At 41.9% G+C, this 17,232-nt stretch overlaps 1 protein-coding gene across 1 annotated transcript in view; it reads left to right on the top strand.

The window, feature by feature from the left end:
- Positions 1 to 7,950: 7,950 nt before the first annotated feature.
- STRA8 (stimulated by retinoic acid 8) overlaps positions 7,951 to 17,232 on the top strand; it is a 29,097-nt gene continuing 19,815 nt past the window's right edge. The window contains exons 1-2 of the mRNA XM_049782575.1: positions 7,951 to 8,077; positions 10,735 to 10,833. Coding sequence (XP_049638532.1) covers positions 7,951 to 8,077; positions 10,735 to 10,833 — 226 coding nt within the window. The remainder of the gene's footprint in view (positions 8,078 to 10,734; positions 10,834 to 17,232) is intronic.

Here is a 17,232-nt window from a genome sequence, read left to right on the forward strand (position 1 = left end):
TGGTACCCTGAGCACCGTCGGTAGTGATCCTGAGAGGAGAGCCAGGAGTGAGCTCCAAGCACTGCCAGAACAGTGGCCCCTAAACAAGCAAATACATCTTAGGGAATTTGGTGGATTACAAATGTCTAGGGCCAGGGCTGAAGAGATAGCCTGGAGGTAAGGTGTTTGCCTTGCATGCAGAAGGTCGGTGGTTCGAATCCCAGCATCCCATATGATCCTCTGAACCTGCCAGGAGTGATTTCTGAGCACAGAGCCAGGAATAACCCCTGAGCACTGCCGGGTGTGACCCAAAAACCAAAAATCAAAACAAAAAATGTCCAAGGCCAGCCCACACCAGATTCCATCTGAAGCTTTTGAGAAGGTGCCTGGTAATCAGCATTTGGAGCAAGTACTTAGTGAATTAAGTGTAATTGTGAATGACTTATCTCATGACAAATGGGGACAGATAGACCAAGTTGGTGTACGCACGTGACTTTTTTTTTTTTTTGTACCTCACTCAGCAGTGGTCAGGGGTTACTCCTGGCTCTGTGCTCAGAAATTCTTCCTGGCAGGCTTAGGGGATCATATGGGATGCCGGGGATCAAACCCAGGACGGCCACATGTGAGGCAAATGCCCTACAACTGTACTATAACCCTGCCCCACAAGTGACTTTTTTTGGTGGTGGGGGGTAAGAATTCTTGTTTGGCCCAGTCCTGGCTGTGTTTCAGACTTATTCTTGGTTCTGTGCTCAAGGATCACTCCTGACAGTGCTCTGGGGACCATAGACAGTGCTGGGGGATCACATCAGGATTGGCACATGCAAGGCAAGCACCTTAACCTCTGGATTATCTCTCTGATTCATAATAACTCTTTAAACTTTAATAGTGATGATGGCAAAGTACTGTAGCTGCCAGCCCTCTTTTGTGTCCCTACTTCATAGGTACCTCAGGCAGTCCTAAAGACTTGACTCTGGCCCTTTTGAAAGAAAACAGAAGCATCAGGAGACTAAGCGGTTTCACATTTCCCTATTCCCTCTGATTCCTAGTCCACCTGCATTCTGTGAGGTCAGTGTAGGCAGGTCCTAGAGTGGATGGGCTGGTGCATGAACCCACTACTCACAGCACACTAGAGCTCAGGCTAACCCCCAAAGGCTCCCTAAATTACTGCAGTATAATCCCTAATTACTGGATTCATGATTAAACTATAGCTTAATAGCAAGCTGGAGATTCAAGAGCCCTGAGAATTTATTCTTATTCTGGGGTGACCTTAGAAAGTTTCTCCTGGCCCTTAACTCTTAGCCAGGCTGTTTGTTCTCTTTGGTCTTGATGGTCTGGGCTGGTCAGGGAGTCATTTAGTTTTTTGAGATTTCTTTCCACCCATTCCTTTGTCCAGAGTGTTCATGTAAACTTATAGTTTCCTTTAAGTCTCAGCTTTGTAATCAAGAGACCCAAACTACAACAAGCTATACACTAAAGGGACCTGTCACACTAGCAGTCCAGGACTAAGAGTGGAGGTATGGGAGGCATGCTAGGAACTATGGCAGAGGGAGGTCAACACTGGTGGTGGGAATGGCCCTACTTCACTATCACTATGTGAAAGTGAAACAAGTGAAAGACTTGTTAAAAAAAAAAAAAGTCTCAGCTTTGTTACCCTGAGCTCACCCCTCTGGAAGCACTTGCTGATCCTAGTTGGACAGACTCTTTAAAATCAGCATGTGGAATCACCAGTGAGTGAATCCCTCATAATGTACCACCCAGTAGAAACTGCAAATCATATATTTTCTGCAAATACCCATCACTGCCACTACTACTTTGGACATTCTTTCTGTTTTGTTGTTGTTGTTTGTTTTGTTTTGTTTGGGGCCTCACCTAGGGGACTCAGAGGTTACTCCAGAGATTACTCCTACACTCAGAAATTACTCCTGGCAGGGTCAGGAGACCACACGGGATGCCAGGGATCGAACTGGGGTCAGCAGCATGCCATCCCCACTGTGCTATTGCTCCTAACATTCTTACTGTGGTTGGTGCCACATGAATAAATGAGCACCACTGAAAACTGAATTCTCTGAAAACTGAATTCTCGTCCCATGAGCCACGCCCAAATTCAGAGCTGTTTTGTGCTCTGTGAGATCAGTCCCTTTGCAATTTCTTTTTTTTTTTTTTTGGTATTTTTGGGCCATACCCAGCGGTGCTCAGGGGTTACTCCTGGCTGTCTGCTCAAAAATAGCTCCTGGCAGACACGGGGGACCATATGGGACACCAGGATTCGAACCAACCACCTTTGGTCCTGGATCGGCTGCTTGCAAGGCATGCGCCGCTGTGCTATCTCTCTGGGCCTGCAATTTCTAATTTGAGTTTTTAATAGTGGTGCTTAGTGATCCCAAAGGAACTCCTGGAAATTTTCATATTAGTAGTACAGTCTGAATGTATGATGTTCCAGCTGGTTCTCAAGGAGCAGCTGAGCTATATCCAGCAGTGCTTGAGGTTTATGTAATGTAGGGGATCAAACTCAAACATGCCAGGCATAAATTGTATCACTTGAGTTAACATGATAGCTTCCAAATTTGCTTTGGGGAGAGGTATTTGGCCAAAACCAGCAGTGCTCAGAGATCACTCCTTGCAACACTCAGGATACCATATATGGTGCCAGGGATTGAACTGGGCCTGACTGTATGCAAGACAAGTACCTAAGTCCAGGGCCCGCTGGCTCTGGTTTGCATTTAAGGGAAATCTATTTCTCAGTATTGATAAGCATAACATTAAAAGGGTATTCTCATGATATGTATGATAACCATTCAGTAGCAATATACAAACTAAAGTGTCTAAAAGGAAAAAAGTAAGAGAGAGAGAGAGAGAGAGAGAGAGAGAGAGAGAGAGAGAGAGAGAGAGAGAGAGAGAGAGAGAGAGAGAGAAGAAAATTATCTGCCATCGAGGCAGGTAGCAAGACATTGGTGGCAAGAAATGTGCACTGGTGAAGGGATGAGTGATAGACGTTATATGACTGAAATTTAATAATGAACAATTTTGCATTTGTAACTATGTGTCTCAGTGATTCAATTAAAAGAATTTTTTAAGAAGTCTCATAAAACTCCACAATGAAAGCTATTTTTCTAGGGGTGGATATTTCAATGACCTCCCTTAAAGTCTCCATAATTCCCCCTCAAAATTATATTCATGCGGGGGCCGGGCGGTGGCGCTGGAGGTAAGGTGCCTGCCTTGCCTGCGCTAGCCTAGGACGGACCGCGGTTCGATCCCCCGGCATCCCATATGGTCCCCCAAGAAGCCAGGAGCAACTTCTGAGCGCATAGCCAGGAGTAACCCCTGAGCGTCACAGGGTGTGGCCCAAAAACCAAAAAAAAAAAAAAATTATATTCATGCGGGGGGCTGGAGAGATAGCACAGCAGTAGGGCATTTGCATTGCATGCGGCTGACCTGGGAGGGACCTGGTTTGAATCCCAGCATCCCTTATGGTCCCCAGCCTACCAGTGGTATTTTCTGAGTCAGGAGTGGCCCCCTGAGCACTGCTGGGTGTGGCCCAAAAACCAATCAATCAATCAATAAATATAGGACTGGAGAGATAGCACAGTGGTAGGGCATTTGCCTTGCAAGCAGCCAACCCAGAACCAACGGTGGTTTGAATCCCGGCATTCCATATGGTTTCCCGTGCCTGCCAGGAGTGATTTCTGATCACAGAACCAGGAGTAACCCCTGAGCACTGCAGGGTGTGGCCCAAAATAACTAAATAAATAAAAATTTTAAAAATACAAATAAAAAAAATTTTTTTTATTCATACCCCACCCCCAAATAAAAATTTTTTTAAAAAATTATATTCATGGGGGCCGGAGAGGTGGCGCTAGAGATAAGGTGTCAGCCTTGCAAGTGCTAGCCAAGGAAGGACCATGATTAGACCCCCCACATGTGCCATATGGTCCCCCCAAACCAGGGGCAATTTCTGAGCACTTAGCCAGGAGTAACCCCTGAGCATCAAATGGGCGTGGCCTAAAAATTATATTCATGGGCTGAAGAGATAGCAAAACAATAGGGTGTTTGCCTTGCATGCTGCTGACCTGGGATGAATCCAGGTTCAATTCCCTGTATTCCATATGTTCCCCCAAGCCTACCAGGAGCAATTTCTGAGCGCAGAGCCATGGCTACCCCTGAGCACCACCGTGTGTGACCCCAAAACAAACAAACAAAAAAAACCAAAATTATATTCAGGAGCTGCACAGATAATACAACAGATAGTGTGCTTATCTTCCACACAACTAATCTAGATTTGATCCCCAGCACCTCGTATGGTCCCCCTGCCATACCAGTAATGATTCCTGAGCACTCAGCCAGGAGTAAGGCCTGAACAACTCCAGGTGTGGCCCCAAAACAAAACAAGCAAACAAAAAATGTATACTCTTAAACTCAATAATCTCACTTCTAAAAATTTCCTTAAGGAAATTTCCTTTTTATAATTTACATGAAATGGACTATTTATCAGATCAAATTGTTTGTAATAATGAAAGTTGTGAGTTATTAGAGGCCCTCGTGAAGTATCCTCCAAGACCTTGGGAATGAATAAATGACATTTCCCACTGCTAAAAACAAACCAAGATGACGGACAATGAAGCCAAAGATGCAAAGTCAGTAGAAGGAGAGTAAAACTCCTAGACTCAGAGGAATGGATTGAAGGCATTGACTCACAAATGCTGAGTTAGTCAGAAGAGGTATTAAACACAGACACAATGAAACAAGAGATTGAACTGGGGGCAGAGCCTGCCAGTCTTCCTGTTCACCTCAGTCAGAACATCTTAATGTTCCCCAAACTGAGTCTTCCCTTAGCAGCATCCCACCCTTTTTCTCTGGTTCTATTTTTGTTTGTTTTTGTTTTGTTTGTTTGTCTATCCATATCCAGAGGTGTTCAGGGCTTACTACTGGCTCTGCACTCAGAAATCACTCCTGGCTCTGGAGACCATATGGGATGCTGGGGATCGAACCCATGTTCGTTCTGGGTCAGTCACATGCAAGCAAACCCTACCACTGTGTTACCATGCCAGCCCCTTTCTCTGGTTCTACATACACCAGTGAAATAGCTAATTCCTCTGTCCCCCCTCCCCACCATTACAGGAAGAGTTGTGGGCTCTGGTAACTTTGTCCTGGAAGTCTGAAAGGGAGTTCAGTACTTCGGGGTCTCAAACTCAATTTACCTGGGGGCCGCAGGAGGCAAAGTCAGGGTGATCCTTGAGTGCAAAGTCAGTAGTAAGCCTTGAACATTGGGGGTGTGACCCAAACAACTAAAACAAAACAAAACAAGATTCCTCTAGAGCAGGGCCACAAAATGTTGTACGGAGGGCCGTTTGCGGCCCATGGGCCGCAAGTTTGAGACCCCACTTTAAAGGCTTTTCAACAAGGGTGAGAGACAGGGGCATAATGCCAGTGCTGGTCATGCACTCTGCCTACAGGACTGTTTTTTTTTTGTTTTTGTTTTTGTTTTTTATTGTGTTATTTTGGTTTGGGGTTTGGCAGTGCTTACTCCTGGCTCTCTGTTCAGGGATCATGCCTAGTGATGTTTGGGGAACGTTATGAGGTGGTATGTGCAAGGCAAGTATCCTCTCTACTGTAGTCTCTCTAGCCCTAGGACATTGTCCTCTTTCTCAGTTAGCTTGAATCCTTTATAAAAATTGCTCACTTCTCAGCCCTGTATGAACCAGTTTCTATCACACTGTCCGTCACCCAAGCCCAGTTATAGGAATATATGAATCATTTCCACAGGAAAAAAGGAATTGGAAATAAATGAACTCATGAGTCACACAAGCTCATGCAATATTAGGCAGTCATTATGTTTGGAGTTTTCAAAAAAAATGCTTAATTGCTTAGAAATAGTCATACAAAAAGTTTTAAAATGTGTGAATCAGGACCAGAAAAATAGTAAAGTGGGTAATGCCTTGCACACAACTGACTCAATTTAATTTCTGGTACCCTCCAAGCACTGCTGTGAGTGATCCCTGAGCACAGAACCAGGAGTAAACCCTGTGCATCACTTGGTGTAGCCCAAAAACAAACAAAGAAAGTATGAATCAACTCTTCCAGAAAGAAATTCTGACCTTTTATTTATTTTTTCCATAAAACTAACCATCCAAATGCCATATGATCAGTAGTGGCACTCTTGGGGAATAAAGGGAATGAAGTGAGAGAATTGACAAATGTTATAGAAGCTCTATTCCTCCTAATCAAAAACTATAAACAGCACAGGTACCCTTCAACTCTTTGGAGTAGAGGATGAAATTAACAGGGCCAATAGGTCATCATGGAACCAGAGGATTAGAGTGGGACCTCGCCTGCTCCCCTTTAATCACTGTGACACCACAGAACATTGCTCAACATCAAAGGAAGATGAGTTTAAGATTCATACAACAGCCTGAAGGAATTTCATAGGAACTATGCTAGGTGAGAAGAGCCTCTTCCACAAGGTGGCATACCGTAATTACACATATATAACACTTTGCAAAGATAAAAATATAGGACAAAAATAGAAGTGGTTGCCAGGGGTCAGGGTTGTGAGAGGAAGACTATAAAAGAAAGAACATAAGGGAACAAAATAAAGCTTTGTGTGACAAGAAAATGGTTCTGCATCTTGACTGAAATTGTGGGATTTTTTGGGAGAAGGGAGAAATGGTTGAGGCTATATCTGGTGATACTCAGGGCTTACTCTTTATTATAATTATATTTGTAATTAATATGTATCTATAGTAAGAATTCGATTGGTGGAGGGGGCTTAGACCACATCTCTCTGTGCTCAGGGCTCCCTCCCAGTGGAGGGAGGCTAACTTGAGTGGGTAACTTGAGTTAGCTACATGAGAGGCTAATACCTTAATTCTGTACTATCTCTCCAGTCCTTGACTGAAATTGTAAGCATATGAGTCTACACACATGATAACTGTGTATCTCTAAACAACTACATGTATACAAATCACATGGGGTAAATCTGAATAAAATAAGTAACATAATTGGCATCACTCTAGTTGAGATATTATGCTATTGTTTAGCAATATGTGATTTATGGAAAAAGCTTATATATATATGAATCTCAGATATTACTTCCTTTTGGGGGGGTCACACCAGGCAGCACTCAGGGGTCACTCCTGGCTCCACACTCAGAAATTGCTCCTGGCAGGCACGGGGGACCAAATGGGAAGCCGGGATTCGAACCACCGTCCTTCTGCATGAAGGGCAAACGCTATACCTCCATGTTATCTCTTCGGCCCCCCCAGATATTACTTCTTATAATTGCACATGAATCTATAATTATAATTATATATAATTATATATAACTATAATCTATAATCTCCCAAATGGCTTAAAATTTTAAGAAGTGTGATCTATAACTAAAGATTCTGTATAGTGTTTCTGATACATATAGTCCAAAAATTACCATTATTGGTTTTAATAATAAAGGAACTAGAATTTGAGGGTGATTTTTAATATTGTATTTATGTTCTTTAATAGTTTTCAGGTTTCTCATCATGGGGCCAGAAAATTAGTACAAGGGTTAAGTTGTTGGCCTTACACACAGCTGTCCTCAGCACTGCCTATATTCTCCAACTCAAGGGTGATCCCTTTTGGATTCAGAATGATAGTACAGTGGGTACAGTGCATGTAGCTGACTCGGGTTTGATCCTTCACATTGTATATGTTTTCCCAAGCCCACCAGAAGTGAACCATGATTCAGAGTCAGGAGTAAGCCCTGATCCTTGTAAGCGTGGTGCTCCTTCAAAAAACAAAATAGAGATCTCTGAGCACAGAGACAAGAGTGATCCCTGAACACTATGGGCTTGGTCTCAATTTTGTGGTAACTACAAATATTTATAATTCAACATAATATATTCATTTGTCCTCTTGCTCATCTTAGTACCAAATCCCCAAGGCTTTTATAAGCTAACACCTCTAAATATAAAACTAGAAATTTTCCAGCAATCTCAGGAGATGGTGGGCCCAGTCACTGCCCTGCTGAAGCCATGCCTGCTGTACCCACCACCCACAACCACTGTTTCACCAATGGCCCCTCTTCTCCAGTCAACCATGGGGCTCTGCAGAGATACCAAATCTTTAGGTAAGCTGGTATTTGGGCTGACATCTCCATGACTTTTTTGGAGTGAGTGCAGGCACCCTTTCCCATACCCTACCTTCTTGTACTTCCAGAAGCACTGGCAGACAAAACCACATCCCACAAAAGCTGCAATATTAGCCACCGAGCTTGGAGTTCCTAGACTGTGCAATAACTGCAATTTTTTTCAGTAGTTATCTCAGCAGGAACATACCAATTTATATGTCAACATGAATTCAAAGCTACCTAACATTCAGAAATAAAACAAATTATAATAAACTAGCAACAAATTACTTTGCAAACCTGACAACAATTTTTTTTTAGTTTTTTTTTTTTTTATGAGAACAATGATGCAAAGAAAGAGGACAAGGTAAAGTTACCATGGAAGGACAATCACCAATAAACAGAGTTCTCAGAAGATATCCCCTTGCTGACACCTTAATTTTGAACATAAAGTCAAGGAACATTAACAAGAAATAAAATAGAACCCATGTACAATTACTTTGTCCCTCAAGTCTCCAGATATACATTATAACATTTCTTAGTGGTACACAAAGCAATTTAAAGCCATGATATTTGTGTAACTCCTGAAACATTGAAGGCATAGTATTTTTTACATTTCCATGCATATGCACATTAGTTTATGTTAACCTCAAAAGTTTAAGTAGGTTTTTTTTTTATTTAAGGTTTAGAGTCAAAGGAACAAAGTAAAAAATGGTGTTAGAGTGGCAATTATTGTTTGCATAGGCCCATCAAAATATGGGTGACATGGAAAGGAAAAGCCTTGGCATAAATACAAGGAGACCCTACCCCTGAAGTTTCCTGGCTTAAGACCAGCTCTAGGTTCCTGCAGAATAATTTGTCTAATCCAAGTCCTTGTCTGTAGTGCCAGTACAGTTTTATTTTTCAAACAGTCTCTGTTGTTGGCAAAAGATCCTGGAATCTGCATATCCTACATTGAAGTCAGGATGGTGTCAAGCGTCCTCTAGTTTCACCTCAAAATTAAAGGGCAATGCAGAGAACCCTGTCCAGTAAGCAGGACATTATTGTTGTTAAATCTTCTCAGTGTTAAGGGAAGTCTCTTTTGAGTAGGTCAATGTCAGAGCAGCTGTAGGGTCTTCCCTAGTAGAGGATTGCTTCCAGGTGCTGTTATAGTTAGACAATGTTGAATGCTTCGTAGGTGGCTTCCCTAGTTCACGAATGGAGAATGCCCATTCTTCTGAGGCCTGTGCCAGGCAATTATGTCAATATTCAGGGTGTAAGGTTCAATTGCACTACAAGTTTTGCGTGTTCCCATTTCTATTAGATAAGAACTTATTTGTATGTATAGAATTTCACCATTTTAATGTGCTTATGCAAACAAGGCATAATGCCATGTGGCATTATTGGTACATATAGGGGCTGCAAGAACAAGTCCTACAATCCTCGTGACTTGGTTCATACATAAGCGATAAACTGAGGGAATCTTTCACCAAATTCCTTATTGATCAGTTCACAGAGAGAAGAAAAGATAAAAAGTAGGGGAAATCGTCACTATATAAGAAAATATTAAGTAAGAGATATAGCTGTCAAAGAAAATAGATATAAAAAATTCAAAGGGCATATTTGTTGTTTTATACTTTTGAAATAGTTGGGTGGGTTTAAACCCAGTGCCCCACATTGGCCTGTGATTTTGGATGGTGCAGTGCTGAAGTTAAAAAGGATAAATGTGAAGTAATGATAGTTTGGGGTGAGACAGTTAAAGAGTAAAAATGAGTTTTGTAGGGGTGTGATAAAGAGCAGAATACAAAATGGACATTCTGCATACATAAAAACATATCTTAACAATATGGAGTACTATTAATATATATTGTGCGCGGGGCCGCTAGCCCCCCGCACGGTTTGGAACATGTAGACTGGTATGAAATTACCAGTGACTGCCTGAGTACAGCCGAGCAACTATCTGCCACCCTCAGTTAAGCTCCTCCAAGGCCGTTGGCACAATGGAGGTCTGCCAAAACCCATGCTGGCTCCCAGGCTCCCGGCTCCCAGGAAGGAAGGAGATTCATCCCAAGCCGGAAGGCCAGAAGTTCAAAGCCCGCACCCTAAGCCTCCCTCTGGAGCCGGCTTGGGAGTGGGGAAAGCCTTGGGTACCCCATTAGCTCCTCCCAGGAACCCACCTTGCTGGCTTGCCCAGGCATGTGGCCAGCCCGGGGGAAGCCCTGGAGCTCCGGAGGAAAGAGGTAGAGGGGTGCTGGGGTGACCCAAGTCACGCACTCCGGCCCTAGGCCAGCAAACCTGACAATTTAAGGAAACGTGAGATGCATTGGTTTTCACAAATTTTCTTAATGCACTACTTTAAAACATACTTTTATTATCACTTACCTGTAAACAAGCAATATAGAATATATTATTTTGTGTCTGCCAAGAGGGTAGGCTTGGGAATGGCTGAGAATCTGGAGACAATGGTGAAGGGAATTTTACATTGGTGCTGGGACTGGTCTTGGAACAAATGTATCATGAGCAATTATGTAACACATAATCTTTAAATAGTTATTTATAAAAACTAAAAAAAATAGGGATTTTTCCAGTTTGGTGCTTTTATTTTCCAATTTGGGAAATCAAATTATATGTGTCATCCGTGAACTATGATTATCAAAATGGGTCTGTTCTCTGGTTTCCAGCTACCTCATCTGTAGCATCAAAGTCTTTGAAACCTGAAGTTCTCCAGCTCTTGAGGTGCACAGGTGTCATGCTGGTAGAGGCAACCACAGGGAATTTTGGTATGTCTGTGCAGAAATAACTTTACTATGTACTGAAATGCCCCAATTTCTCTTCAATCATCCTCTCCAAGTATTGGCTCTAACTGAAGTCTCAAAGGGTTTGGTCTTCTATTTTTCCTCATATCCTGGAAGAGCAGCTCAGAGTAAGAGCCTATTTCTCCTCCTGTCCCCTGCTTCCCCCAGGAAGAAGCAATGGCTTCCTCTGCACTGGGCTCTGAGCCACCCATATTGGCCTTCAAGTGCCCATAGTAGGAATCCATGTTTATGAGTCTATAAAGTCACTTTCTCCACTGGAACAATTCTAGTCTCCTGGGTTAATGAGTAATAAATAGTCCCATTGCAGAATAAAGTGTAGATGAGGGAATTTCATGTGAATAGCTGCACTTCCTATAAAATGACTCCTTGCCCTCTGCACTCTATAATCTTGATTCCACTGTGCACTTAAGAGACAACCTCTCTCTTTCCTCCCTCCACTGCCTTTTGTTTTTTTCTTTGTTAAACCCATAAATCCATCTCTGACATACATATCTTGCAACATTAGAGCTTTCTTCACATGCTTTCTACTGCCTGGAATGGGTCACCCTTACTTGGGAAAGTATTTCTAGGTCTCTTTGTATCAGGACCTGGAAATATGACTGCTAAAATGTGGATTTCCCACAGTATGGACAGATTGGCCATAAGAAACTGTCCATCTTCAGAGTTCCCAGTTTCTCTCCAGATAGCTTTTTCCAACTAGACAACCATACTGCACCGCAGTGCTCTCACTCCTAGCCAACTTTACAACCCCCCTCTGCTCCCTTCCCTTTGACCAACTTTCCAAGTGCTGTACCATAAATGCCCACCTGTGACCAGCTTTAAAGAACCCAAAGTCGAATTCACTTGGTCTCAGCACAGTTCAGGCACTTATTTATTATTTGCCAAACTTTGATCACTGTTTTATGGAGTAAACTAGTGTCTATTGGATCTAGTAATCAAAATCTTTGGACTTTGTTCATGTCATTTTGTTTGTCTTAGGGCTACACCCAATGGTGCTTAGATTTCACTCCTGGTTCTGTGCTCAGGGATCATTCCTGATCATTTCTGGTTTCGGGGGACCACATGGGATGCCAGAGATTGAACTCAGGCCAGTAATGTGCAAGGTAAACACCCTATCCATTATACTATCACTCTGGCCCTTCATAGACTATTTTTATTCCATTATCATGGTAATAGATTTTTATTTTCTTTTACAAGAGCATATATTGATCCATACAGAAGATAGTGGGGCGGGGGAGGTGGAGGGAAGCCTTGATTTTTTTTAACTCATACACAGTTTGGGAATCACTAATCTAGACAACTGGAATGAGAATAGTATACACAACATTTCAAAGAACACTGTTGGTTAGATTCAGTCCCTTATTCTCTATCACACAATGATTTCAAGCTAGGCTTTGAAATCTAAACCAGTTGTTCTTACCTTAGTGTCATATGAGAATCAACCAGATCAGGAAAAATACTGGGGCTGGAGAGATAATACAATGGGTAGGGTACTTACCCTAAGTACCCAAAGCTCAGGTTTGATCCTCAACACCCCATCTAGTTCTCCAAGCCCCATCTGGAATGATGCCTGAACCCAGAGTACCACCATGTGTGGCCCCTAAATCAAAAATAAATAACTAGGGGCAAGAGCGATAACACAGCAATAAGGTGTTTGCCTTGCATGTGGCAGAGCTGGATAGACCCAGGTTCAATCTCTGGCATCCCATATGGCCGCCCGAGCCTGCCAGGAGCAATTTCTGAGGCAGAGCCAGGAGTAACTCCTGAATACGGCTGGATGTAGCCCAGAAACTAAAAAATTAAAATAAAATAATAAATAAATAATAAGATATTGACATACTCTGAACCACTTCATTCAGAAAATCTGAGTGGGACCCAACCTTTATCATTTCTAAAAAGATCCCAGAAGACACTTCAGTAGAAGCTGTGAGCAGTAACTTTGTATATCAACACTACAAGCCTAAACTCTAATGTAACCATATGGTCTAAACCATTTAAATTATTATTAAATTCATTATCATTTTAAAGATACTCAGATACTTCAAAGGCACACCCAAAGATGATACTTTCCTGGAACATTAATTTCTTGGGACCAGAAAGATAGCACAGCGGTAGGACTTTTGCCTTGCATGCAGCCAACGACCCAGAATGGATATAAGTTTGATTCCTGGCATCCCATATAGTCCCCAAACCAGCCAGGAGTGATTTCTGAGTGCAGAGCCATGAGTAACTCTTGAGTGCCACTGGGTGTGACCCCCCAAAACAAAACAAAACAAAAAGTGAATCCTAAAATACTATTTTGAGAGGTCATTTCTATAGTCAGTGGAGGTTCTCTAATAGTGTAGTGCACTCAGATTCCTGGGGAAATGCAGTGATCTCTTCTGTATGCCAAGCTAGCTAGAGGCATTGCCTCTGCAGCACCCCCCCTTTTTTTGGGGGGGTCACACCCAGCAGTGCTCAAGGGCTACTCCTGGCTCTATGCTCAGAAATCGCCCCCTGCAGGCTCAGGGGACCATATGGGATGCCGAGAATTCGAACCACCATCCTTCTGCATGCAAGGCAAACACCTTATCTACATGCTATCCTCCGGCCCCATCTCTGTAGCTCCCCTTGCCACTGATGATCCATCGCCTCTTTCTTTGGGAGAGGAAGAGACAGAGAAGTTTGTCTGAGTAGTTTTTGTTCTAAATAACTTCAAATCAATTGCACTTATTCTTTAGAGTCCAGTCACAATTTGTTGACTATTGTGCCAGTTTGATTTTAGTAATGTGTAGTTAAGGTTACTTGTGAGGACTAGGAAAATATAAGTTACTATACTTGGTCTCTGGCACCAGAGAAACAAATATAAATATGAATTAATTTGGACCTTTCATTCAGCAAATATTCTGCATATATATATATATATATATATTGATTTTTGGGCCACACCTGGCATTGCTCAGGGGTTACTCCTGGCTGTCTACTCAGAAATAGCTCCTGGCAGGCACGGGGGACCACATGGGACACCGGGATTCGAACCAACCACCTTTGGTCCTGGATCAGCTGCTTGCAAGGCAAACACCGCTGTGCCATCTCTCCGGGCCCCTGCCTATAATTTACTCAACATATTTTATAGATTAAAAAATACAGGATGGAGATAGTAAATCTAAAGTTGGAAAATATAACTTAAATTAAATATTTTCTTTTAAAAATAAGAGAAGAGAAGTCAGAGAGATAGCACAGTAATAGGGCATTTGCCTTGCAATCAGCTGATCCAGGACAGACCTGGGTTCGATCCCCGGCGTCCCATATGGTCCTCTGAGCCAGGAGTGATTTCTGAGCACGTAACCAGGAGTAACCCCTGAGCATTACCAGGTGTGCCCAAAAACCAAAAATAAATAAATAAATAAATAAATAAATAAATAAATAAATAAATATAAGAGAAGCGTAGAACTATAAAGAGAAAGAATCAGTGGTTTCAGACTGAAGAGGTGAATCAAAGGACAAGAGTGTGTGTTTTGCATGTAGAAGACCCTGGTTCAGTCCTTGATGAACCCAGAGAATAGAGTCAAAAGTCACCTCCCAAGAACCTCTGAATGTACCCCCATCAAAGGAATAAACCATCTTGCCTGACAGAAAGAGAGGTGAAAAAAAATAGAATCTCAAAGACTTATGGGAATACCATCTATAATAACAATCTCAGAGGAAAATGATTTTTTAAAAGGGGGGGACAGAGGGGCAAAGTACAGTAGGTAGGTGCTTGCCTTGCATAAAGTTGACCTGGTTCAATCCCCAGCATCCCATATGATCCCTGAGTATCCCTGGATGTGAACTAAAAACCCACATCCCCTCCAAAAAAAAAAAAAAAAGGCTAGAAAGTATTTGTTTGAAACATTGGCTCCAACTTTTTAAATTTGATTAAAAAAATTTAATCTGTGCCCAAAAGAATCTTCACAAACTTCAAATAGGATAAACTCAAGATGCAAAGTTAAATAAACATAGCAAAATTCAATAGACAAAGCGGAACTCTTGAAAGCAGAAAGAGGGGGAAAAACACCTTACCATATTCAAAGGAACTCATGCTAATAAGACTAACATGTTGTACCTGTTTTTTATTTTTTTATAATTTTTTTTAATTTTCTTTTTTGATCACACCCAGCAGCACTCAGAGGTTGCTCCTGGCAGGCTTGAGGGACCATATGGTATGCTGGAATTCGAACCATCGTCCTTCTGCATGCAAAGCAAACACCTTAACTTCAAGCTATCTCTTGGGCCGGCAGTATTTTCTGATAATATTGAATTTTTTAATTTTTTCCTTTCTTTTTTAAATTTTAAATTATTTTATTAATATATTTAAGCACCATGGCAAACATGTATGTAGTTGGATTTCAGTCATAAAAAAGTACACCCCTATTCATTGGTGCAACCTTCCCACCATCAATGTCCTCTATCTCCCTCCTCCCTCCTCAACCCCTGACTTTATCACATTTTTCATTTCAAAAATTTTTTAAATTTTTTTCATACTGGTTGCTCTATTTTTGTTTTCCACAAAGTACATAGAAGTTCCAACATTTCATTAGAAACCTCACCTGAAACTACCTTAAAAGTTAATCCTGGGGCTGGAGAGATAGCGTGGAGGTAAGGCATTTGCCTTGCGTCCAGAAGGACAGTGGTTCGAATCCCGGCATTCCATATGGTTCCTCGTGCCTGCCAGGTGCGATTCCTGAGCGTAGAGCCAGGAGTGACCCCTGAGCACTGCCGGGTGTGACCCACCCACCACCCACCCCGCAAAAAAGTTAATCCTAAGTGATAAAATCAGTCTTGAGCCACTGGAGGTCTAGGTGGATTAGGATCACTTGCTCTAGTCATGACTTTGAAGATCCTCTATCTTTCCTTCCTGCAACAACAGAAAGTGTCCCATCAAGCTGACTCAGCAATGCTTCCCATATAGAGTCTACTATGTTTATAGGTTCTTCCAGAAGCTAACATCTGGCACTGTTCAAAGAACAGGGTGCCCTCCCTTTTCAAAAATTTTATTTGTATCTTCTAGATACAAATTTTTTCACAGAAATGTGGGACATAAATTACTTTGTTTTACCTCATATTTCTGCATCTTTCTACAAATTGAGAAAATAAAAAAATGTGGATGGGGCCCAGGAGCCAAATGGTCTCAAGGTACATTTCTGGAGGAAAAAAAAGAGGGGGTCAGAACTAAATACTCACGTCAAAGTCAATGACAATAGAATCAAGAGACCCAAACTATAACTAAAAACAAAATGGACCTGTTACACTGGCAGGCCAGGGGGTTATGAGTGTCGGCATGGGATGCATGCTGGGAACTTTGGTGGAGGAAAGTCAACACTGGTGGTGGGAATGGTCCTAATTCACTGTCACTGAATGCCTAAAATACAATTATGAAGGATTTGTAATTCACAATGGTTTCAATAAATTCAATAAATATGTCATGGACAGTTTGGTCCAGACACAGGAAATTCTTGGGGTCCCTGCTCGAGAAGGGACCCAAAATTTTATTTGTTTATTTTGGTTTTTAGGTCACACCCAGTAGTGCTCAGGGGCCATTCCTGACTCTGTGATCAGGAATTATCCCTAGTGGTGCTCAGGGAACCACATAGACTACCAGGGATCAAACTTCAGGTCCCAAGAAACTGTTTCTAAACCCAGCTCTCCCAAAAAGTGTTGATGGGGCCAGTATGCAGTGTCCATTGTGAGAGGGCAAGATGGTCCATGTAAAAGTAAAAAAAAATAACTAAAATCTAAAAACAAAGAGCAGGGAGGGGGACAGGCTTGCTCAGGATTGTGATTAAACACCTCTTGGCAAAAGTATATGAGATCCTAATTCGAGTCAAATTTTGCCCTCAGTAGACTTCTATCTATCTCATCTCTCATCTCTCCCTAAGAGTCACCATCCACAGGTGATACAAAGGCAAAGGTCTTTGTACTTAGAAACCTAGAAAATCATGCTGATTTTTCTCTATCCTCAGTCAGTTGCTATTGCATCAGTTGGCTATCTTGCATGCCAATCAAGGGGACACCAAAAATGCAAGATCAGGAAAATCTTAGTAAGTTGGACATAAGACAGTCACTGGCCCTCTATGAATCTGGCTGGATTCAGAATCTAGAAAGTAGAAATAAGAATCTTCACAGGGTTATTCATGAGAATTCAGAATAATGTTGTCACATATACCATCATTCTCATTTCTTTTAAGGATGATGCAATGGATAGAGGCTGAGTCTGATGGTAGATATAACGTATAATATATATATATATATATATATATATATATATATATATATTTCAGAAATGAATGGAAACAAGCCAACAATGGAGAAGTATAAAAAAACGATTCCACCAGTGAGCAAGTC

This window comes from Suncus etruscus, chromosome 1 (assembly GCF_024139225.1).
Source record: "Suncus etruscus isolate mSunEtr1 chromosome 1, mSunEtr1.pri.cur, whole genome shotgun sequence".
Lineage (NCBI taxonomy): Eukaryota > Metazoa > Chordata > Mammalia > Eulipotyphla > Soricidae > Suncus > Suncus etruscus.